Below are 25,869 nucleotides of genomic sequence, written 5' to 3' on the forward strand. Positions count from 1 at the left end.
AAAAAACCAACCTCCCTTACCCACAACAACGGTTGCCCCCAATACACCCTTCCTCACTGGTTCCTGCTCATATTAGAAAACCACTAACTTATAAAACGAAATCTAGGACGTCTAGAGGCATCCACATCAAGTTCATTAAGGATTGAAGCTGACCAAGGAATGTTAATATCAGAAGTTCCTGTTCTAGCTGCCGAATTTGCCAAAAAATCTGCCACTGTATTAGATTCACGATAGCAATGTGAAATCTTCCAATCTATAGTCAACAAATATTCTTGTAACTCTCTCCACATATGAAAGATATACCAAGGTATTTTCTTCTGCTGTATTAAAGTCACCACACTTTTGAATCACTTTCTATCCAAAGCTTTTTAATTTGTAAATGCCTTGCCCAACGTAATCCGTGAATGAAAGTTTCCAATTCAGCCTCAAAGTTGGTTATAACATTTAAAAAAATACTGAAATTAAAAACCACCGCAGCAACTTCATTTCGAAATACTCCTCCACCACCAGACCTTCCTGGATTGCCTAAAGAAGACCCATCAATATTTAGTTTAACCCAACCTACAACAAGAGGACACCAAAAAATTTCTTGTGGAGGAGCAGCACTAAAAACAGAGAAGTGAAGGCCCAGTCTTCTTACATCCGAAAAAATGGTAGGAGTTACTTTTCTTCCATCCATTTTAAAGCCAAACTGTACTAAGTCTGAAAAAATTAAACTCACCACCTCATCAGTCCTGAAATTTAAATTTTCAAACAGGATTTGATTGCGGACCATCCAAAGAAAGTATAAAAGCAAACAACATCCATTAATCCGAGCAGTTTGTAAAGGAGACTGTGAAGCCTGGTGTTTTCAAGCCTTGAACGATTCTACAATCGAATCTTTTACTGTCCAACTATAACCAAACTTTGTTGCAAAAGCTTCTCCACATCCACGTGAAAATGAGCAGTGAAGAAAGAGATGTCCTATGTCCTCTGAAGCTTTACCACATAGATTACAACGAGAGGCCAGCATAATCCCTTTTCGAGTCAACAAGGCATCAACAGGTAGCCTATCATGAAAAAGTCTCCAACATAAAACTTGTTGTCTAGGATGCAAAAAAGTCTTCCAAATACTTTTAGCCCATTCCAGTTGTTCTCCTTTTCTACTATAGAGATCCCATGCCGATCGAAAACTAAACTCTCCCCCCACCGAACATTGCCAATGACAAACATCAACAAAACCAGCACAAGGTATAGGATATAACATAATAAGAGAGATTACCTCTTGAAATTTGGCATTGTCCACTGACGGAAATTTTCAAAACCGAGTTTTCTGGTTAAACCGGTGGTTCGACCCTCATCACACACCTGACTATGGTGGGTGAGTCTCTCAGCAGGAATTTTTGCATCCACAAGGATTCGATACTGGAACCTTGCTTAAGCGAACCAAGCTGCTTACCACCCGCGTCACACACACTTGAACTGTTATTGTAATCACAATATTTCTTCAGAGCTTAAACGTACAAGAGATACTTTCTTTAAGGTATTTAGACACCCCAAATTGTGCAATACGGGTTCTAATTGTGTCTTCACCCCAAGATTAGTCAACCCAAACCTTTAAGGTTGCACCCCAGAAAAACAACAGAGAGAGAGAGAGAGAGAGAGAGAGAAAGAGAGAGAGAGAGAGAGAAAGAGGGAAGAGGAAATTCAGTGTACAAAATGAACTCGAAAATTCTCTTTGTGAGGGTACCTATTCAAGTCAACTCCGACCTCCCTTTAGGAAGGCACCTATCTAGCTGACATCCCTACAAGAAAGTGCCTCTCTAATGGTATCTACGTTTTCACCCAGTAATGGACTTTTCGGAATAGGGCCTCATGACAAAATGAACCTTCCGGATCAAGGCCTATGTCCTACGTCCCAAGTCATATAGAATTATATATATATATATATATATATATAACATAGGCCCTTACTATATATAAATGATATAATCAACGCATCTCACCCCGATGTAGGACTTAATAAAAACCATAAGATAAAAGACATGATTAAAACATGTAAAAATATATATTAAATAATATTAAATTAGTTTTAAACATATTTACAACAGTTATGCATGAAATTTTTATTCAGTGTTTTTGTCAAACACTAATTATTATAATTAAGACCACAGCTTGGGTAAGCCATCCCTTGTATGATTTTCACATACCACCAAAATGCATGTCACGTTAAATAATTAAAATTTGAAGTTGTGCCTCATGCCCTCACATCAGGGCCGGGCGACACCATAATCCAGACAGAATCGTATTGCCATAAGAAATATTGATTGTGTAAGATCTTGTTTTTCTTTTCTTTATTATTGTCATCTTTTGATTCCCTTTCTTGCTCTTCTCACCTGTCATGTTTTTTATTCGATCTGCTCTCTTTTTTCTTCTTCTGTTTTTTCTTTTTTTCCTTCCATGAAATTGAAGGGATGGCTTGAGCTTGATTAAATGCGTTCATCAGTTACCTACCAAGGTAGAGAGAAACAAAATAATTAAATATGTACATGACCTAACCCCTGATCCATCAATTGTTTAATATGACGTGCATTTTATTGGTGTGGGTGGAATGTGGCAGCTCAACTTTCATAAAACTAAGTGTAGAGGGAGAAACCACAGGTACAACCTAGTGAAACAATATCAAATAACAGTAATTGTCAAACATGAGAAGGGGGTGTTTACATATAAGAAAGCTTCCTGCGTTAATGCTCCTTCCTTTGTCAAACAAACCCGTCATTCTGTTTGACAGCAAACTTGCAACACTCGAACTCAAGTAGATGGGAGAAAATCATCGGTATTTTGCCGATCTTGAAAGTGTAGGTTTGCTGGTGTTGGGGCAGAAGCTAGAAGGCACCAACGGCCTTCTCTATTTATTCTCCTTGCTCCAGTTTCATCTTTATTTATTTAAAGGCACGGTAGCTGTTAATTCAATTGGCCGAGAACGGAAATTGCATCAAGTCAGGTTTCCGGCAAATGAACTAGCTGACTTTCAATTTCTAAGCGGTTCTAGAGTGATCTTGGAAGCTCTGTGGAGAACGATGAAGCTTAGGGATCGGCAGAGATAGAAGATGAAGACAGAGAAGGAGAAGAAGAGGATGAGGCAGCAGCAGCTGCTGCCAGGGATTCCGGAGGGGAATCCATACTTTGATGTTGGAAATGGAACAACAAGATCTACCACACAACAAGATTTTGCCCCCAACACGTACTTCTTTTAATATGTTTGTAGAATGTATATGAAGTGTAATTTTAGTCATGCAATGATGGGTATCAACTTGGCATGCATAAACTAAGCAAGGGAGGGGTAGGACTATGTTGGTGGTGTTCAATTTCCTCTCCAACTTATATAGAGTTGTTTACCCAAAAACAACTTATCTAAAGCTTTTTCTTCTTTTTATTTTAGTCAGGTATTCAACTTATCTAAACTTGCACAAACTATGAAGTTGAATTCTTTGAAGCAATTTTACCATGGCATATTACATAATTTTTAGTAAAGTGAGAAGAACTTATGTTAAATGCAATCTATATAGATTCCGTTTTACTTAATTTTATTGACACAAGAATCATAGTGGTTGATCATCCCACTATGGATATTATATACTTGTATGTAAAAGCAACTCAGTAAAGCCTAAAAGCAAAGCAAATATTTATGGGACAGCATAGCAACTTTCAGAAAACAGGTGGTATTGTTTCGATGACTTCAATTTTTTCCTTAGCTAATCTCATGATGCAGGAATATTCTAGTGTGACTTCAATGCTGCGCATTAAATGTGAAGCCGATGGTTGAGATCGAAATACCGTTAGCTTCACAGTGCAGTACTAAAGCTCGACCCGAAATATTCAGGAATTTTGTAGATGCCTGCAAGTTGTTCGATCTAGGATATGAAGGCCCTTAATTTATTTACTTGGAGCAATCAAAGGAGTGGTGATGCAAATATGGGCTATCAATCTAGATCGAGTTATGTCAAATGCAGTACTCCAAGCAAGAATTTGATGATGCCCACATTTTTTGTGAGACCAGTTGCACAATCAGATCAGTCATCAGTCATTGAAACAAAGGGAGAACAGTCATTTGGACAAAGACCTTTTAGATTCAAAACCATGTGGATAAGGCATGAGGACTGTCACAATGTAGTTTTCAAAGTATGGTCCATATATTTCCTTGCATTAGCAGCAAAAAGAAAAGTAAGGAAAACAAAAAATTGTAGATGGGTGCTTACAATTATGGAACATGGAAGTGTTTGGAAATGTATAGGAGAACATTAAAAGATACAAAAGCAGAACTAGCACTTGCAAAGCTTCCATACCTTTATAAAATTAATTCAGAATTAATTGCAAACAGACTCCTGGGGATTTTGGATAGCATTAGTGTGTGTTCAGAGTTCATGCCCAATCCATCAAGGCATAGCCTTTCATCTCAATATCTATAGATTCTATACCCACGATTATCAATTTTTTATTTAAAGGCTAATGCATGCAAGGGCTGAAAAGCTTGCAAGCACGTCGGGCAAAGACAAGTGAAGCGGTAGCGAAGCAATCAGGCGGGCAATCGGATGAGTACATGAGGTGCTACTACCACTGAGAGAGCGAAAGAGAGCTTCAAACAAATCATGTGAAACATGTCTCTGTCATTTTGCATTCCTCTTGCGTAGAGCCGGTGCTGTTGCTGCCTGCGCGTAGGGCCGTCCCCCACTCTCGTCCCGGGGCGCTAAGGGGCTTTTGTCTTTGGAACAGACGGCAGTGTTTTGCTAACGCATCAAATCAAGCTTTCACGTGAATAAATCTTCAACTAGACTTATTTATGATAATGTACTTGTTGCACATGAGTTAATTCATTTTTCCAAAAAAATAATAATAATAAAGAAGGTAAGTATAGTTTAGTTTAGTTTAAATTTTTTTTTTCTATATATATATATATATATAAAGCTTTGAACTTGGATATGAAAAAGGCATATTACAAAGTTTAATGGAAATTCCTAGAAAATGTACTCTTGAAGTTGGGATTTTGTAATTGATGGACAACTAAGTGTGGGGTTACCAAGAAGGAGATTTTTAACCAAGTAAAAAAAAAAAAAAAAAAAAAAAACTATCTCAAAGCTACAAGAATGGAAAGGAAAGCTACTCTTACCATAAAGGAAGAAAGTGCCTTTGAAAGCAACAACTATCTAATGTTCAATTATGCAAGGTTGCATTTTAAGCTTCCAATGTCTTTCCACAATTCTATTAGAAATACATTTGCAATTTTTCCCTGGGTTGATTCAAAGATGCAGGACATATGTTATTAAAGCCGGATTTCGCCCAGCCCGCTCGCCCCGTCCCATAGACCACCGGAATTACCGCCGCTCCACCTTGATGAATGGCTTGGCCAACTCCACCCGGCACGCAAGGAAAAGTGGGAAGCGCAAGGCTCCGCTTCCTCATCGGGAGATCCGCTCGCAGAAACGATGCCATATTTCAACTTGGAAACGATCACCCCCGCACGCTGCACAACGCGCGATCCTACATGAGGACCTGACGGACAGCACACCGCCGGGCGGCGGCCCCCCCATCGCAACCCGGAGATCGGGAGAGCACCGACTCCGATCAGAGAAACACCCTGGGTTGCTTTCTCATCACATCTGATGCGTCCTTGGAAAATGCCCAAAACCAAATGGGCTTGGGCTATGCTATTTACGACTCTGCAGGCATCTTGATTAAGGCAGTTTCAAAATCTGAGTTTTTTGAATCCGTCAGTGTTGGGGAAGCCTTGGCTATGCGAGCAGCTATGCTGGATGCTCTAGGAGAAGGGATCGACAGGGCACAGTTCCAATCGGATTGCGCTGAAGTCATTCGTCTGCTCCATCACCCCACGGCAATAGGCCCACTCATCCTTGAGCCCATCATTGTGGATATCAGGAAGTTGAAATCTACCTTTCTAGAATGTAGATTTACTTTTATTCCTAGGTCTTGCAATGTAATTGCTCATGTCCTAGCTGGGAAGGCTCTGTCGATTAGGGGCTCGACAGTATGGCCTCTTTCCACTCCTTGGCTGATGCCCTCAGCCTCGGCTTTTGCTCCTACTTAATGAAGGTTTCTACCAAAAAAAAAAAAAATTCAAAGGAGGCTATGAAAACACTTTGGATCTCATGGGCCACAATGTGCAAACCAAGGGCAATGGAAGGTTCAACGAAGGTGACTTGGAGAAAATGGATAGACCTAAAACTCCTTTTGGGTGAAATTATTAGATCCATTTACTTTCCTAGAAGTGACTTGCTACCTGCAATGCTGAGAAAATAAGATGGAGAAGTCTTTTATTTGACCAATCAATTCTAATAGAGGGTCTATTGTGGGGGTTGGAGATGGCAAACAAATAAACATTTTGAACAGTAGAAAGATATCCGCCTCGACGGATTATAAGATCCAAAAATATATATCCAATAGTTTTAGGTATTGAAATAGTAGTTGGTTTAATTGATCCCATCTATAGAAAATGGTGAATGTATTTATCTATGCTGGGGTAATTGTATTACAAATTCTACCAAACATAAAAAATGAAATTGCAATACAATTGAAAAATGAAGATCTTTAGCCAATCCGGAGAGCTTGATGTTGCAATCAAACGAACCACTGATCAATAAGGTTGAATCACACCTTGAGTGTTGTCTTTAAGGTAATTGATGCACCCTACTATAAGGGTTCTTCGCACCACCACCTCCGAGATAAAGCAACATCCAACTAGAAGATGAGGTAGTTCTTCTAGTCCCTTCAAGGAGCCAAAAGCTAGAGCACAACACTTAGACAACTCAAAGAAAGAAATTAATTTTGTAACACAAATTATGCAAGTGTGAGGAGTGTCTTAATTGCACCCCACATGCAAGGAAATGTTGGATTTGAATAGGCCCAAACCACACCTTACACCGCTTAGGATTCTTAAGGCAATAAATTATATTTAATTCATTCAATAACCTTAACCCCATTCATAGAAATGGCCATGAATGGTCATGAAGTTGAGATGAGAATTGATGGTCAAGAGTTAGAATTTAAGTAAATTTCACCCTTCAAATAAGCCCACCACACCACCATGATTAAGACATTTAAGACCCATGACCAATGTCATGAAGAGCCCTCATAACCAAGGTCATGAAGGGCCTCCTTTACTCATGGTGCCTCATTACCACCCTTATCTCAAGGGTCCCACACGCTAACAAAACAATTAAATAAAAAAAATGCAAAAACTAATTTTGAAACTTAATATAGATAATATAGATTTTAATAGAAAACCTAACAATCTCTTGGAAAAAAGAAAAAAAATGGAGAATGGATGTCTTACGTCGATATTTCATAGTAGACATTGAAGAGGTTCAAAAGATAACTCTAAGTTTGTTTGTCAAGGGTGATAAATAAGTGTGGGACCATAAAAAAACAAGTGAATTTCATGTTAAGTTAGCCTACATAATGCTAGTCAATGAAGAGAGATGGGAGAATGAGAGATGTCCCCATCTACACATTGGTGAAATACCATTGAAGTTGCTACTTGGACCCGGATTTGGGCTATGTTGATCCAATGTGTAGAAGGTGAGTCAGGTTGTTGAGGCAACAAACTATCCCCCAAAAAAGAAAAAAAGCAAACCATTCTATGGTAACTTAGTCAAAAAAAAAGTGGAATGAGAATTTTCAGCATGAAAAGAAATTGGGATGTAGAATACTACACATACATTTTTTTTATTTAGTATTTGTGGTGTGGGATCCAAAAGTGAATTGATGTTTGGAGGAGGAGCATGGAGCATGACTAAGTGATTGAGATGGGTGTTACAATATTGAATTTGCAAAAGTTTTTTTTTTTTTTTTTTTGGTGAAAATAAAAAGTTTCATTTAAAAGATATTAGTGTTGGTAGCACTTACATATAGGGTCTATACTTAGACTACAGTTATGAGCCTGTGTGGCTGCAAGCTTTGCATGTTTTTCAAAAAACAATTGGAGAACTGGATTGGGGAATGCAACATATTTCATGTGTTTAGTAGCTTTAGCCAACTCCATTAGTGTTGTTAACTTGTCAAGGGGCCACTTCTCTGTTGTTGGGCATGGTAGTAGCTTTGTAATAAGGTCGTGATTAGTCCAGATTTCATCAATTTTTATTCCCTTCTCTGCAGTTTCTCCCAACATATTTGCAAAAGTCATTAGTAAAACAAGAACTCCAAATGGAGAAGTAGAATGGGTACAAATACTGGAACCCTTCACAATGGGAAGCTGAAAAGCAAAATGTGATGTAGCCTGGAAGAAAAATTCAAGTACGTGTTGTTTAAGGATCATCATCAAAGGTAGTGTTGGGGACTAAAGGATAGCCCTTTCAACCCCACAAAGGTTTGGATCACCATTGTAGGGAGGACTTTGGCAATCATGATAGCTATTCAAATAGAAAAGGGTGAGAGCATTCCACCATTTATTGTGGAATTATACTACAGTGAAGCTACTAATCTAAACTTGAAATAAGGAAGATCTCCTTTACAGTGGTTGATCTAGTTGAGGATATTAATCTTCTTACTCTAGATTTGAAACACATTGAATTTGTTTTTTCTCTAATGGATGTCAACACAATAGTAGGTACCTTGGCTACAAAGGCAATGTCATTGGTGCATGGCTAATTAACCATAAGTCACTCTTATGACTTTGTGATTTTGTAGCATTAGATGTTATGGTTGCACACACATTCATTATCAATAAAGATCTTACTTACCATCAGGGGCCGAGGGGAGCCAATGGCCCCCCGGATTTTTAAGAATTTTATAAGAATTGCCTTAATTCCTTAATTTTTTCAGTTTTTTCTCTTCCTACATGTGAAATGTCACTACTTGCCCCCCCCCCCAACATTGAGAACAAATTTTAAAAGTAAAATAATGGGTATAAATGTCATTCTTAATTGAAAACTAATTCTTCAATCCCTATTTATTCTCCCCTCTCTTCTCTCTCATCTTTTCTTCCTATTTATTCTCTTATGTTTCTATAATCGTGGGTAAAGGAAAATTTTGAAAAAAAATCTTATTAGGTGTTCAAAAATCAAAATGTTATTCCTAATTAGAACTCAACTTTTCAATCTCTATTTATTCTCTCCTATATCCTGTCTCTTCTTTCCTCATTTTTTTCCTATTTATTCTCTTCCTTTTCTTTCTTCCTATTTATTCTCTTCTCTTTCTATAAGAGTAGGTTAAGAAAATTTGGAAAAAAATCTACTCCACAATTAGGTACTCTTTCTCTTTCCCAATTTATTTATTGTTCTCTTTTTCTCCTTTTTTTTTTTTTTTTTTTCTTTTTTTTTGTTATTCTTTTTATTTGATTTTATATTCTATATTTATTTATTTCTTTTACAATTTTTGTTATTTGATTTTGTATTGTGAATAAAATGTCCATAGTTAGTAGGTAACTAACTACCATTGGTATGCATCTCTTACCTAAAAAAAAAAATTTTGGTTTACATCTCCTACCAAAGAAATTTTTGGCTTGAATCTAACTTTTTAGGATTGAAATCATGTGTATATATATATATATATATATATATATATATATATATATATATATATATATATATATTGTATATTGTTACTTTATTTTACCTATATTTTGTTGAAAAAAAAATATCATTATCAATAATTTACCTTTTTTTTATTTTTTCAAATATGTGGGTCTATTTTTTAATATAATAAAATAATTTAGAGGTGAGACTACAAATGAGTCTTATAAGGACCCATACAGTATTGTGGGATTTTTGTTTGCGGTTAGAACTTGGCACGTGGATGAAATAGTCATGAACGCTTTAGATTTTACAAATAGATTTTTATATGTAAAATGTTTAACTTATTACAATTATTCATCCCTCAAACTTTTTAAATTTACAAAAACAATCCCTGCTCATCTCGATGAACAAGAATCCTAAACTTCGTCAACCATACAAGCTCCTCTAACCCGTCCAACATATACAAGACCATGAGAAACGTGGATGATATACTGGTACATTGAAGGAATCTACCAGACTACTTCAGCTTCACTCACTAATCCCTACAGATAAGATCAATTTAACATTTTGGGGTTAACCAAGATTAGCTTAGTTCTACTCAGAAAATAATGAGCTGATCATGAGTATTTAATTGACTTACCAACTTGGCCATATCCATTAGGCAAGATGACAGAAGATCTAAAAGAACAAAAATCCCTGATCGTGAAGAAGGAATCCCATCGGGGTTCCTTGTATGTTCGAGATCATAAGCCCCCAGACGATCTCTTGACTTTGGCCAACAAGAAGGATTGAATGTCCCCAAACCGAGTTGAATAAGCTCACTACTTCCTTTGGTGAGCTTCCATAATTCCTTTGTTCTATGCGGTGAGTTCTTATCCAACACCTCATCAGGCACCTTAGAGAGCCAGTGAAACGCAGAGGATGAGTGCACCAGACGGAGAGAGACTTTGGGAAACAAGCGACCACGGAAAGATCCTCGCACAGCTGCTGCATAGTATGGCCGATCCAGAGGAAGAGAAGTAAAGAGTGTGTTGAAATCATTTGAGACATGATCATTGAAGAACAGCTGAAATTCCGGGATCTAGTGGGTGCTTAGGCCTTCTGATCGATACTTGAGCTTAATGGCTCCACGATGTTTGCATCGCTATGAATGTATTGGGTCCGACGAGAACAACCCAAATCGTTATGCAGAACACATTATCGACAAAAGTGGTGAGATTTTTGGCAACTACATCATCTAAGCTAGCTTTGGAAGCTTTTGTAATTTTTTGGCGGAGTGGAGCGTCTTACCTCTTCACAGATTCGTAAGATGGGTCAGGATGTCCTGGAGCTTAAGATCAAAATCTGGCTCAACGCCGTCAACGACGTAGAAAGAATCGTCTGCGATCACATCTCTGCAGCTCAACTTAATCCGAGGGCCCTGTTTCTCATATATCACAAAGGAAGGAGCCATCCTTCTCTTCCGGTTTCCCAAATCGGTGGCCAAGTTCCATAAGTCCCCGGAGAAGATATTCAGAATTCTCGACCTCTATAATGCCATAGCCGAACTCTTCCCCGACATTGATTTCATCTTCTCCCCTGAATTCACCTCAAAGGTCCGTTCCCAAGCTCTGAATTCACTCACAACACTGGGCGATACCGTCGATCCATACTATTGGACTTGAATCCGCAACTGAACAAATCATCGAAAACCCCACCATCCTCTCACTCGAACGCGCCGTGGTATTGCCGACAACGGAGGAAGCAACAGAGATAACCAAAGGAGCCCATCAGTGGTTTCCGGCAAAGCCAAGGTCAACGATGGAGGGGTTAGAGGAGCTTGTATGGCCAGACGAAGTTTAGGATTCTTGTGTATCGAGATGAGGAAGGATTGCTTTTGTAAATTTAGAAAGTTTGAGGGATGAATAATTGTAATATGTTAAATATTTTATATATAAAAATCTATTCGGTAGAATCTCAATCGTTCGTAATTTTACCATGACGTGTCAAGTTCTAACGGCTGCGCGGATGGATATCCGCGCAGCCGCGAACAAAAATCCCAGTATGTGTGCTAAAAAAAGCATTAGCGTTTCCCTAACCGGAAGGTTATTTGACTTTCATTTTTCGGCCCCCCAATATTGCATCCTGGATCCGCCCTTGCTTACCATAAAAATTAATTATCGAAACATTTTCCTTTTTTTTTTTATTATTACCTTATAGAATTTTAGGAACAAAAATATATGAAAAAACACATAAAAACAAAAATTCGTGACTAAAATGCGAAATAATAAATTAAAATAATAAATAATAAATAATAAATAAATAAGGTAAACAAAAAGGTTTCCATACACCCCCTTATACTCATACTCTTCATTTATGAGATCTCTTTAAAACCATAGAGTTAGAAATTTAAAACTTTAAAGCTATGAAGGTTGTTTTCGCATTTGAAATAGAGATATCCTTTGAAAAAGGGTAATTTTCATCTGGACCCCCTGAGGTTTGGTCCATGTCATTTTTAGTCCAAACAAATTGAAACTTTGCATCTACCACCCCTAAGGTATCCAATAAGATCAATTAAGGACAAATTTTGACTTTTATGACCAAAATGCCCTTACATCTATTTTACCGTAAGATTTGCATCATATCTTTACTATTAAATCCAAAGGTGAAAATAAAAAGAGTGGAATATTTACTCGATTAAACACAGCCTCCGTTGCATGTCCGTTTCATCTTTTCCCTCCGTCGCTCTTTCCGTTTCATCTTTTCCCTCCGCCTCTCTCTTTGTATCGTCTATTTTTGGAGTTTCTGTTTCCCTCTACAACTAAAACTTTGTATCGTCTATCTCTGTTTCCCTCTGCAACTAAAACTTTGTATCGTCTATCTTTGTTTTAGAGTTTCTGTTTCCCTCTACAACTAAAACTAATAATACAGAGCACACAAAGATAAGAGAAATCATTTTCATGGCTGTTGAAGCGTAGTATCTCAATCTCTTCCCTTCCCAACTAATCGGGAACAAGTAATACATCTTCTAAGTGCTATCCTCTTATTTTCTCGCTGTTTCTTTTTTTTTTTTTTCACTTTTTGATTTCTCCATTTGATTGAATTTACAGAAAATTGATGAACGCCATTGGAAACAACTCTAGTCTTTACAATACCCAAATGGGTTTGGGTAGTATTCCACTCTCTACAGCCAACACAACTCCAAAAATGCTTATTCCTTTCTACATCTCCGTTGTTACGGCTGATCCAGTTCCTACGACAACCACCACCTTGAAAGCTGATAGTGGACTCAATTACAACAATCTCCCCAACACCGTCCCAAGAAAACGCTCCAGAGATTTATCTATGGTTGTCATGAAAGACAACATCATCAACAATAGCCACAATAGTTGCAGCAGGGTTGCTTCTCTATCCTTCCTTGGCGGCGCAGACATTACGTTTCAGATCCAACAATAACAATTAGAGATCAATCGACTCATTGCCCAATATGTAAGTAACACTCAATCCATGGTTAGATTAGAACTTGCAGAAAGCTGAAACGACATTTGAGAAGAAGAAAGGATTTCGAAGAAATTGAGAGCGAAAGACGAAGAGATGGAGAAAATTGGAAAATTGGAGTAGTGCCGACGATGCAACCGTCCGAGGAAGACCCCCGCACAAAGAGGAGAGAGAACCAATTACGATGTGATTGTCGGCGGTGGGATGAGTAGCAATAGGTTATTTTTCAAAGTGGCCATAGCTATGGATTTGGAGGTTTCGTGTTTAACGGAGTAATAAATATCCCACTTTTTTATTTTCAAATCTTACCCTAGAATAAATGCGTGGGTATTTTGGTCATAAAATTACATTTTGTCCTTAATTGATCTTATTGGATACTTTAGGGGAGGTAGATGCAAAGTTTTCATTTATTTGGACTAAAAATGACATGGACCAAACCTCAGGGGGTCCTAATGAAAATTACCCAAAAAAAAAAAAGCGCGAGTCCTGTAGTTTGTTGTTTTTCCTAATCATGTCAAAGAGATACATGGACAAGATGCATTTTCATCTAGGCATGTAGTTGGATAAGGATTTCTTCGCTCGTGGCAATTCTATAAGTGTGAACCAGTATGTTGGGTTTAGTGATGAAAATCAATTTATCTTTTTGTTTGAATTCAAATTTGAATTTGGTGGGTCCTACTTAATGTTAAACATAGGTATGTGTTTGGTATCATTAAAAGGGCATTGGGAGAGGTAAATGGAGTGAGAAAAAGTGAGTTTCTAGTGACTTCTAAAGGGGTTTTTGTCCAAAAACAGGATTGAGCTTTAGTAGTCTTCTTCTTCTTGTGGTTTTGCAAGAATAGGATTCTCTTTCTCTTGTATTCTCTCCATTGCAACTCCATTGAAGCTTGAGCTTGGATTAAAAGGTTTCTTCAAGAGCTTAAGCTGGAAGGGTATTCTAAGGAGGTTTGAGAGGTTATGTGACCGGTTGAGGTAACATTGTATCGGTTGAGATAACATTGTATCACACTCAAATCTTATATTATTTTTGAAGATTAAAATAGTGAAATCCCTCCCCGTGGATGTAGCTAATCTCGAATATTTCGGATTAGTGAACCACGTAAAATTCTTGTGTGTTGTTTGCATTTCTTTTTCATTCTTGTGGTGGTTTGTTGTTTATTTGCTTTGTGATTGTCTTTCAACTTATTTGCACAAGATCCTTATTTTATTTTTTTCATTTTGGTGATTTGTTTAATCATCCGGTTCCGTGGATTGGGTCTTGCTTTCTACACAGTACATTTTTTCTTTGCTAGTCTCTTTTTTTTCTTCTTAATTTATGAAAATCTAGATATTACTCGTGTCTTTTTTTATTTTTTAATTAATTTAGTCATGATTTGAAAATATGTTTTCCATTGAACTAGTAAAATTATACGTGTAGACGTACCGTGTTAATTTAGGATCAAGTCAATGTCACATGTCCGATTTGAATTGTTAACTCTAAGAATAAAGAAGTGGGACATAAATGGTTTGTAACAAATATTATGATTGCATTTATTCCTATGAGAAATTTTATGAGTTTGTCACAAATAAATTAAAATATGTATATACATTAGTTTAATAATCAAAAATGCAAAGGATTGTGAATTAGATAGATGCCTTTCGAATTCTATTGGAAAATGCATGCACATCTTGTAAGAACAATTGAATGCAAATGAACTAGTGTGAGTCGGTTGTAGTTTTTAGATGCTATTTCAAATTCTATTTAATAGCAAATTTATTAATTATATCAATATTAGTTATTAAATATTATATATTATATTGTGACGATAGACATGAATAATGTTTAATTATTTAATAAGATTGACGGTATTTTAAGAGGAAGGGGAAAAAAGCCATTTTCTCGTGTGGGGGTTTTTAAAAAAAAAAAGAATGAAAAAAAAAAAAAAAAAAAAAAAAAAAAAAAAAATTCTAAAAAAAATGTGAGAGAAAGAAGGATTTAGGACCTCAAAAATACATTAACAAATATGACACAAACTTCAATATTTTGGATTTAAGGATGAGTCAGGATTGGGATATTTCTAATCCTAACTAGGGTTAAGAAGATTAAGTGTTTGACTTAACTCGAGTTGACGCCACGCGCCCACCAGTTAGATTTTTTTTTTTTTTGTCTGAGGTTCATCTGGGCAGCTTGTGTGCACCGATTACATCCCAGTTAGATATTTTTGGTGAAATATGTATTGATATACTGTTAAGATCGAGTTTTTTATTTGATCTCTTCCAACTCGACTTGATGAGATAAGGATTTTAAAAAGTCCAATTATAATAGAATCGGGTTTAGGATAACATTATTGACCACAAATTATAGGGGGGGCCACAAGATTAAGGTTACGGATTTTTTTTTAATATTTTATTATTTTTTATTTATAAGTCCTACATAATTTGTAGTTGTAAAACCATCGGAGGAGCACACTATACTCTCTGTCAAGGAAGATGATCCACACTAAAAGATCAGACTCTTAGGGCCTGTTTGGTTACGTGAATCTAGAGATTTGAAATCTCTGGATTCACAAATGGGAGATTTTTATCCGTTTGGTTGTGTGAATCTCTAGATTCATGAAGGGCCTGTTTGGTTACATGAGTCTGGAGATTTCAAATATCTAGAGATTTCAAATCTATAGACTTCAAATCTATGGAGTTATAATTTATAAAATTAAGTGTTTGGTTGTGGAATGAAATCTGTGAATTCATCCTAAAAATTTATTTGATCGACATGATTTTTGTGAATGTACAATTGTATAGCTTTTTTGAAATCTCTAGATTTCACCTCTTACCCATAAATCTACAGATTCACCTTTTTACACTAAAAACGTGAATCTGTAGATTTCATGAATCTAGAGATTTTTACAACCAAACGGGTATAATTCTCAGATTCATGAATCCAGAGATTTGAAATCTCTAGATTCATGTAACAAAACAGGCCCGAAATCAATCTAGAGATTCATCATTTTGCACTAAAAACGTGAATTTGTAGATTTATGGGTATGAAGTGAAATCCAGAGATTTCATCACTACTATCAAAGCGTTAAACATTTGAACTATAATTCAATAAAATTTTTTTTAGGATAAATCTACAAATTTCATTCCAAAAATTCAAGCAATTTTATGAACCATGACTCTAGAGATTTGAAATCTATAAATTCTCTAGATTTTTGAAATCTACAGAGTCATGTAACCAAACATGCCCTTAGAACATAATAGCTTATGCATCAGATTTTTATAATCCTCTACCCTAAACTCTGGCCCGGCCTTTCCAATAAAATAAAGAGGCCCCACATGACCAGCCAACAAACACACGGGCCGGCAAAATGGCGAACCGAAGATTGCGGTGTCTGGCATCGTGCGCTGCCACACCAACTTGTAAACCTCCCCCACTTCCCTCCCACGCACACTTCTCTCACCCGCCAAGAGAAATAATGTCAAAATGCGCGTTCAGATTTAAGAATAAGAAATTATGTAAAAGACGAACAACTTATTATTCGGTACTACGCAAATCTACCCTATATAATTGGATCTTCCTTCCGATGGGAAAATTAAATTCTTTTTACATTTCATCATTAAATCCAACGGTTAGAATTAATGAATCCTAGGTGGGCCATTCAGTCATCATTATTCCACCACTTTTAATGCTTTAAACCGTTAAATTAATTCGCAATTAAAGATTTGTTATGTGGAACCCAACGCGGTTTTGAATTTATTTGTGAATCGAAAAAAATATCTTTTCAAAATTCAAACATGGCTCCTCCGATGTTCAGACTTTGAATTTTTTTTCACTTATTTAAATTTAATTTAATTTAAGTGACAGAAAAAAAGAAAAAAAAGACGTCACGAAAAGATGTTACCGGATAAACCTTCCCTCAAAATAGCCGACTTGGTAAACGACGGTTGACATTCGTTTACTATCACTGTTGCTTTATGATCTTAGATTTGATTTCTCCTTGATGCATGGGTTTGATTTGTTCAATCCAATTTCGTGTTGTTCAGGTCTAATAGGTTCTGGATAGTAACTACTCTGGGTTTTTCTCTCTTTCTTGTAGTGGAGAACTTCTTCATTTCTGCTTTACTGGGTTTCACTCGTCTGATCTAATATATATATATATATATATGTTCTCGTTTGGTGATCTTGGAATTCTGGGTACGATTGCTGTTCCTGTTGTATTGTGCAATCTAATGTATGAACATCTCCCAACTCCCAATTGAAGATCATTTGTCATGAATCTGTCTGCTTTCTTTACTTCAGATGCGTAGAGAGGATTGAATAGAGATTTTTTATAGAAAAAAAGGCTCAACGGAAGCTTGATCTTCCTTTTGGGTACTTTTTTATTGTGGCGTTGAGTTATTATTGTCTTAGAGAAGTTGGATTTCTGTGCTGTTAATGCTTGTGGTAGTGTCGGATCTCAATGTTGAAGGGAAAAGGAAATTTCAATAGGAATTGATTTTGAGAGCAGACTGAGATGGGTAACACTTGTGTAGGACCGAGTATTTCCAAGAATGGATTCTTTCAATCGGTTTCAGCCGCAATGTGGCCTTCCCGATTTCCCTCTGATGAGGACACGTCTCATCATACTCAGAAAGAAGACACCAACGATGCATCATCTCATGGAAAAACAGAGGCTGAAGTTCCTCCCCTTGTACCAAACCAACCCCCTGAACCAATGACGATCCCCAAAGAGGAAACGAAGCCAGCAGATCCTCCAGCAAAGCCGCCTGCCATACCCAAGAAGCCTCATCATAGGAGAACAGAGAGTGCTGGGCTCCAAGTAGACAAGGTGTTGCAAACGAAAACTGGGCATTTAAAGGATTTCTACACCTTGGGGCGTAAGCTTGGACAAGGGCAGTTTGGAACTACTTACCTATGTGTGGAGAAAGCAACAGGAAAAGAATACGCTTGCAAATCAATTTCAAAGAGGAAACTGGTAACAGAAGATGATGTAGAGGATGTCAGAAGGGAAGTTCAGATAATGCACCACTTGGCAGGCCATCCCAATGTTATCTCCATCAAAGGAGCTTATGAGGATGGTGTCGCTGTTCATCTTATCATGGAATTGTGTGCCGGAGGTGAACTATTTGATCGGATCGTTCAAAAGGGTCATTTTACCGAGAGAAAGGCGGCTCAACTTGCAAGGATTATTGTTGGTGTGGTGCAAGCTTGCCATTCTATGGGAGTCATGCACAGAGACCTTAAGCCTGAGAATTTTCTCCTTGTAAATCAGGAGGATGATTCTCCTCTTAAGACAATTGATTTTGGATTGTCTGTATTCTTCAAGCCAGGTAAAATTCCTGAATCTTTATTTCCTATTAGACTTCTCTACATCTTAATAGATTTTTTTTCTACCTGTTCTCGTTCATCACTTTGATTCATGCTTAATATCATGAGAATGTAATAGTGTAAATTTCTACTTTAGCCTCTGTTTCTTAAACTGTTTTGTACACAATAAGATGGTATAAATTGCTCCAATTTTAAAATATTTTGGATACAAATTCTACTGACAGCTCCTATTTGGGCTTTTAGTTGTGCTTAGGGTTTCAAGGATCTCTTAAATTCTTGCATGTAGCCATGTACAAGGTTCTGGTTTCAGAGGCATTCTTCTAGTGTGTTTTCCTTTATTTACGTTTTATTAAGACTCAAGTTCAATAATTTTTTTAATTTTGCCGTCAAGATTGAGGTCTGGTTGCGTTTGACTTTTTAGGTTGAAAGCTTATAGTGGTATTCTCTTTCTTAAGGAGCTATAGCCATATTCTTCTCATGTTGATTTTGTATGTGTCAATAAGTTCCCCACCAACTAGATATATGTTCTTTTCTGCTTTTGTGGGTGTATTTAGTTTTTGGGTATTATCTTACAAGTTCGGCTTTCATACCCTGCCCTATAAGGTTAGATCAAGTTTACCACCCATTTAAGTTTTCAAGCTTGATACCTTGGTTCAGTCGCCAACTCGGTCAACTTCATCTTTTTCCTCAACTATCATGTTGCTGTTAAGTTTTGAGTTGATTTTTATTCAGCTTCTATCTGAAATTCAAAATGGAACTTTGAAAGATAATACTTCCTGATTTTATAGACCTAAAGAGAGCATTGGGCCGTAATTTGAACTGTCTGAGTAAACTCCACATTTGAAGAATTATTCTGTGGTTCAGACTTCAGACTAACTCACCCTCCCAGACAATAAGGCATACCTTAAAAAGATAATAAGTTTGACCCCCCCCCCCCTCCCCACAACCCAAAGAACAACTAAAAAGAAAAAATTAACAACTTGAAAAAGAAACAAAATGGTGGGAAAGAAAACTTATCTCTGATAAGTCGTTCGAATTTCTACTTGTTGAGATGATTGTCCTCTTTCTCTGATATGAAGACATTATACCCTTTTGTTCATCATGGGATTAGGATGAAGACCTATTCTTTTTATTACATGTAGTTCTAATTTGTCTCATACCATGGTTGTCAAGGCGACAAGGTGTGGCAAGGTTATGGAGGGCAACAAAACCAAGGTGACACCAAGCAAGGTGATAAGGCGTCGCCTTGACCCAAAAGTGGGCCTAGGCAGATGCTTTGACAACCATGTCTCATACAAATATATTTTAGATCTTGTTTTTGTGTATGAGATAACATATTATTGTTTTTAATGGTATGCTCAAGATTCTCTTGTTAGATATGCGGCACAAGCATCAACGTCTAACATTACTTGATTCCACAGAGCATCTACAAGAAAACATTCTAGTGTTGGCAGATATATTACTTTCCCTTGTTTAATAAGTAAGTGACCTGTCTTCCTTTTTCAGGCGAAATTTTTAATGATGTTGTTGGCAGCCCTTATTATGTTGCCCCAGAAGTTCTACGAAAGCGTTATGGTCCAGAGGTTGACGTTTGGAGTGCAGGGGTCATCATCTACATTCTGTTAAGTGGAGTCCCTCCATTTTGGGATGGTGAGACTTTTGGATATTCAATTAGATTTGCCTTACATTTGCACATTCATACGAGTGCAAGTGAAATTAACTGATTTTTTTTCCTCTTATTGTTGCGATCATGTAGAAACTGAGCAAGGGATATTTGAGCAGGTCCTGCACGGCCATCTTGACTTTTCTTCAGATCCTTGGCCTAGTATCTCAGAAAGCGCAAAAGATTTAATTAGGAAAATGCTTGTTAGAGACCCAAAAAAGCGGCTAACTGCTCATGATGTTCTATGTGAGTCCTTTTGCTTTGATTTATTAGTTGATATTCAAAGAGACACTTGAATTGCAACTAAATTTGGGATGTCATGCACTGTTTAGTGTTCAAAAAGCGTAGTAGGATTGATAGTTAATGCTAAAGGTTTCCAGCAACCTGTTGGTTGTGTGTTCAAAACTTGGAAATAGCCTGTCGTTTGAAACAGTGGCCAAAGCTGTGTACATTTGCTTTGGGTAGTAACATGAGATTCATAACCATCAGGAAACATAAAGCATCCTGTTTTCCTGTCTGGTTCAAACCAAGCACTGCATTTGTCAAGGATGCATCAACAACCTGGTTTTTGTCATTGTCACAACTCAACACCAGAGAAAGTATATCTTCAGAAAGCTCTGATAGAGTTGAATAAATCATAATGTAACTCTAGTTGACTAGCCTTTTCATTGGCACCAGCTTCCTGATTTAAGCTGGTAAATATTCTCTTTGTCTCACTAATGTGCAATATTTTTCCTTTCAGGCCACCCTTGGGTCCAAGTTGATGGTGTGGCCCCTGATAAGCCCCTTGATTCTGCAGTCCTCTCACGATTAAAGCACTTTTCAGCCATGAACAAACTGAAGAAAATGGCACTGAGAGTAAGTTCTAAGCAATTGACTGTCTTGAATGCATAAGGGTTCCAAGTATTAGACTACTTATTTCTTTTACATATTTATGTATATAGATCTTTTCGGTTGTAGATTAGACAGGTTTCATTCCAAAGTATATATTTGTTAAAGAATTTTGGCAAACTGATATTGGGTTTCTAGGTAAAATAGATGACATGTTGGTCTTTTTACAGGTCATTGCAGACAGCCTCTCAGAAGAAGAGATTGCCGGCCTAAAAGAAATGTTCAAGATGATAGACACAGATAATAGTGGTCAAATCACTTTTGAAGAACTTAAGGCAGGACTGAAAAGGGTTGGTGCAAATTTGAAGGAGTCTGAAATTTATGATCTTATGCAAGCAGTAAGTTGATTCCTCACAACTAGATAGCCTTGACCAAATTACTTGGAGTCGACTGCATGGATGTTTTTCCTGTTCCCAATTGTCTTTGTTGTCAATTCATAAACGTCATTATGGAAATGAGCATTCTCAATGGCCAAATGGGATTCTTAAAGATAAACATAAACCTAAGCTGATAAAATAGATATTAGAAAGTGTTGAATTTTTCACATCCATGACAGAAACATTTCTACACACTAAGAAAACAACCGAGTTATCTTACTTTGCGAAGTATGCAACAACCTTAACCAGACTCTTCCCAACTAAATGGGATTCTCTACGTGGGTAGTTGCTGTCCAATCAGCTGTATTTGATGTCATACAAAATGCAGTCCCTAAGTTATGCCAGTCTTTCCTCACGACTTCCCTAGGGTATTTTGCCATGCTTCTAGCTCTTTTAGTGCATTCAATCTGAATCAAATCACTCCTCCATACTGGAGCATCCCAAGGTTTTCTTGAGCATGACATGCCTCATCAAACTTATTTTCTGTTGGGCTACTCCCAACGCAGCTTTGATATGCTAATTCCTCACTTATCCCCAGTTTTGCCAGACATCATTTTCAAATTCCTCATCTCCTCTAGACTTAGATTGTCCATAGGATGTTCCTTATCTGGCCAACATTCCAACCATACATCATAGCCAGTCATATGACATTCCTATGAAACTTTCCTTTAATTTCTTCTTTAATTCCGCAGAAATAAATCAGATGGGTGCGGTGGAGAGGTGTTTTTGGAGTGCTATCTGATAGTTAAAAAAATGATGCACTTAGCACGAGGCTCCTGCCATTGTGGGGTCTGGGGGAGGGTCATAAAGTGTGCAGCCTTACTGTTGCTTTTACAGAAGAGCTGTTTCCGTGATTTGAACCCGTGAATACTTGTTTGCAATGAAGCAACTTTTCCTGTTGCACCAAGATTTGACCTCTGCTATGGATATTATACATCTAGTTAAATTCAGTTCCTTATGAAATCACCTTGATGCCCTAATAATGTGGTCTCACCTCACATAAGGTATCCCACTCCTGAACTAACCTTAGCACATGATGTGACCACATGATCTATTGCCTAATTTTGCATTATCCTGTTGCACCAAGATTTGGCCTCTGCTATGCGAGTATACATCTAGTTAAATTCAGTTCCTTATGAAATCACCTTGATGCCCTAATAATGTGGTCTTACCTCACATGAGGTATTCCCACTCCCGAACTAACCTTAGCACATGATGTGACCACATGATCTATTGTCTAATTTCGCATTATCCAATCAAACATGGCCAACATTTTATGCCAAAAAATTCAAAAAACATGATGCTTCTGAATGGAAAATTATTCAACTCTTTTTAATATTCTTGATTCATCAAATATATTTCCTTGTAGAGTCCACTTCAGTTATTTCTTAGAGCATTCAGTTAAAGCTAGAAATATTTCTGGTTCCTGAGTTGGTAATTCCATTTTGGGGCATGGGCCCTTGGTTTTGAAGTTTGAACTAGCAATATCACATTTCTCAGAGGACCTATTTAATTTATCATGCAAGTATTCCTTCTGGTGGTTGCAATTTAACAAACAATGGCAGGCTTAGAACAAGATATTCAAAACCTTGAGCAGGCCCAAATGCAGCCTAGCACAATTTTAGGCTGAAATTCAAAACTGTACCTCTGTGAATTATTTTCTGGTTGGCCTAATGCAGCAGTAGTTAACTTGATGGGACAAGAACCACTCACATAACTACTGAAACTATGGGCTATAATCTGGCAGCCTTTGGGTGGGTTAACATGGGGAGGTAACAGGACCTTGGCAGCCTAAACTTAACCCTTCTATAATCCAGCTGGTTTGAACTGGACCACTAGAAAAAATGGTTCTCTAATTTTTCTACCATGAGTATAAGATTGTGAGGGGAGTGAATAGGGAGATGACAAAAGAAGAAGAAGGAAAAGAAGTGAACACGGAGATGAGGAAAGAATGAAAAAGAAGCCAGAAGAGAATGGAAATTGAGAAGGATGTACTCTCTTTTAAATGGGTGGGCTCAAATGGAATTTGTTGACCTAAGTGAAATATACCAAGCTATATAAGATTTCATGACATATAACACTATATAGAAACTTAAACTGCTCCCTGCCTGTGCATAGTTTAAGGGGGCAATTGATGAAACATGGATGCCTTGAGTAAAGTAACTCTCTACTAACTCAGCCAAGATGAAACTAGAGTTTGGCGCATCTCAGCCATTGTGATCCAATTGAGACTGTCGTGGGTTGGTCTGCTATAGGATGTGCTGCATAGTGGCCTCCTTAGGAGTCTAACGAAATGCATTTCCCTAAGTATTCCAGTTGAGGTGGGCTGGTGGGCTTTTGTTCACAAATAACAGCAAGAATGACTGCATTTCAGTTGGGAGTTATTCAAGGTCATACTTGGTAGAGGGCCAAAGCACAGCCAACTCCACCTAGATATGGCTTAGTGCATGGCTTTCAGGTTAGACTCATTATGACCCTTCTGTTAATGACATACAAAATGCCATTAGAAGTTCTGGAATATATGAAAAATATTGTAGTTGTTTAACTCTTTTCTGATATATTGCATTTAGTAAGTTCACATGGCATTGCTTATATCCACCACATTGGTTTACTTGCCACTTTCAGAAATACATACTATGTGATATTATCCTATGGCATTTTGTATGTCATTAACAACTAAAGAAGAAGCTTCCATTGTGGTGCTTGGTTGGAAGTAGAGTTGATATTAAGTGATATAAAATTGTGTGGAACCAATAAGAGCAAAGATAGGAGGAAAAATATTTGATTAATCGGAATTGGAGTACATTTTACTACCTTATTTGGTATGCTCTTTTTTAAGTCGCAGAATTGCTGTTGGCAATGATTAGATCCATTCTGTTACTCCACTTCAAATTGAATTTTTCTATTTTTATTATAACTTATTTCTTTTCTTTTCTTTTTTCTTTTTCCTTGATTTGCTAATTCTTTGCATGTTCTGGAATTGCAGGCAGATGTGGACAATAGTGGGACCATCGATTATGGAGAGTTCATAGCTGCGACATTGCATCTAAACAAAATTGAGAGAGAAGATCATCTATTGACTGCTTTCTCTTACTTTGACAAAGATGGTAGTGGCTTTATCACCCAAGATGAGCTTCAACAAGCTTGTCAGGAGTTTGGCATAGAGGATGCTCAGTTGGAAGATATGATCCGAGAAGTAGATCAGGACAATGTAAGTACTTTTCCTTCTCCCGTAGTTTTAGTGGCGAGTCAGTATATGTGGACAAGAAGATGCTATCCTCCCTTTGTCTTTGGCAGAGGTAGACATGGCACTGTAAACCCAATTTATAGATTGGATGAATATTTTGGTTAAAAATTTATCCAATTTGTAAAGCAATTAAAAATGGCAGTAAGATGGGTCAAAATCTCAGCCCCTGATGAGGTTGATAGGTCTCAAGTTAAGAGTTGTGCTAGCATTTTGAAGATATTTTTACCATTTCTTTGCATAAAAACAACATATGTCCTGACAAGAAGCAAATTGATCAACCTCATGGGCTCCATTCTTAAATGCATATATAAACTTCCTCCAATTTAGCCATTGAGTATTCACAAGCCAGTTTTGTGGTGATTTAGAGTTGGTCAGGTTTGGAAACCCAAAACCCAGGCAAAGTCTTTGAACCTGTAATATGGTACTTTGACTGGTTCACAAGGATATGAACATTAGATTAGTCATCCAAAACGACTCTGTTGGTAGTTTGCTCCATCTAGAGCAGGAGTTGGGAGGGATTCTATCTTCCACGTTCGCATTTTGAGTATTTATCTTTCTTTATTCATTTTCCTTATTGTGATTCATGCTTATCTTCTTGGTAGAAGAACATCTTATTTTGTATTAGTGTAATTATGTTCCAGCTGTGTTTTACTGGAAGCCTAAACATCCTTTTGTTTTCCCTTTTTAATCTTCCAGGACGGAACAATAGATTACAACGAGTTTGTGGCCATGATGCAAAAGGGGAATGTAGTAGGAAATAATGGCTTCAAGAAGAAAGGCTTAGAAAATACTTTCAGCATTCAATTTAGAGATGCTCTGAAGATTGGCTGACATATCTAGCAGTGAGGTTTTTCCACACCCCTCCCTCCTCCCACCCCTCACACCCTCACACCCATTGTATTCTAGACTTGATATCAGTTACAATTTGTAAAGATCAGCTGTTGCGAATAGAGAAGGCAAGCTTGGCTCCTTTTAGAGCCCACATGTCAAATTTATTCATAGTTTTTGAGGTAATGCATTTTTCCTTTTCTATAGGATGCAGAAGATCCTATCTTGTATACTATGCTAGAATATAAATTAAAATTTTCGTATCTTTTGCCCTTCATTAGGCTTGGCTGCCCTGTTTGGATAAATGAAATTGGATGATGGTGAATGGGTATGATCGAATAGGGCAAGAGATTGCTTCTAATCATGTAATGCTAGCTCCAGTGTATGTCAGAAAAATAGTACAAACAGCGCAGCATGAAAGTTGGCACTTCTAAGCTTGTTATGATCATCACAACCCTTGAGACATTATTTGCAGTCACCATTAGATGCTATATGTGTTATTCTACAGAGTGCATAAGGTATAAACAGCACAAAAGGAAAGTTGGCACTTCCAAACCCATTTTATGATCATCACT

At 37.2% G+C, this 25,869-nt stretch overlaps 2 protein-coding genes and 2 pseudogenes across 2 annotated transcripts; 3 read left to right on the forward strand and 1 right to left on the reverse strand.

Moving 5' to 3' along the window:
• The first annotated feature begins 5,668 nt into the window (after positions 1–5,668).
• On the forward strand, positions 5,669–6,082 carry LOC149024506 (uncharacterized). Its single transcript, XM_089143486.1, has one exon. The coding sequence runs from the start codon at positions 5,669–5,671 to the stop codon at positions 6,080–6,082; it is 414 nt and encodes a 137-aa protein (XP_088999612.1).
• A 3,868-nt stretch (positions 6,083–9,950) lies between these two features.
• Positions 9,951–10,959, reverse strand: LOC149024507 (loganic acid O-methyltransferase-like; annotated as a pseudogene).
• Positions 10,960–12,445: 1,486 nt separating this feature from the next.
• Positions 12,446–13,106, forward strand: LOC149024508 (putative BOI-related E3 ubiquitin-protein ligase 3; annotated as a pseudogene).
• Positions 13,107–16,825: 3,719 nt separating this feature from the next.
• Positions 16,826–25,571, forward strand: LOC149024509 (calcium-dependent protein kinase 1-like). Its single transcript, XM_089144740.1, has 7 exons — positions 16,826–18,290; positions 19,795–19,938; positions 20,045–20,197; positions 20,694–20,809; positions 21,013–21,180; positions 24,206–24,430; positions 25,163–25,571. Exons 1-7 carry the CDS (start codon positions 17,474–17,476, stop codon positions 25,295–25,297), a joined length of 1,758 nt encoding a protein of 585 aa, XP_089000866.1. The 5' UTR covers positions 16,826–17,473; the 3' UTR covers positions 25,298–25,571.
• The last annotated feature ends 298 nt before the right edge of the window (positions 25,572–25,869 follow it).

Source organism: Hakea prostrata, chromosome 2 (assembly GCF_041222555.1).
Source record: "Hakea prostrata isolate BN-2017 chromosome 2, UWA_Hpros_2, whole genome shotgun sequence".
Classification (NCBI taxonomy): domain Eukaryota; kingdom Viridiplantae; phylum Streptophyta; class Magnoliopsida; order Proteales; family Proteaceae; genus Hakea; species Hakea prostrata.

Coding starts and splice junctions, on each gene's coding strand:
- LOC149024506 (XM_089143486.1), top strand. CDS start 5,669: ATGGGCTTGGGCTATGCTATTTACGACTCTGCAGGCATCTTGATTAAG.
- LOC149024509 (XM_089144740.1), top strand. CDS start 17,474: ATGGGTAACACTTGTGTAGGACCGAGTATTTCCAAGAATGGATTCTTT. Junction 19,939..20,044: donor AGTCCCTCCATTTTGGGATG/GTGAGACTTTTG, acceptor GCGATCATGTAG/AAACTGAGCAAGGGATATTT. Junction 20,810..21,012: donor TGAAGAAAATGGCACTGAGA/GTAAGTTCTAAG, acceptor GTCTTTTTACAG/GTCATTGCAGACAGCCTCTC.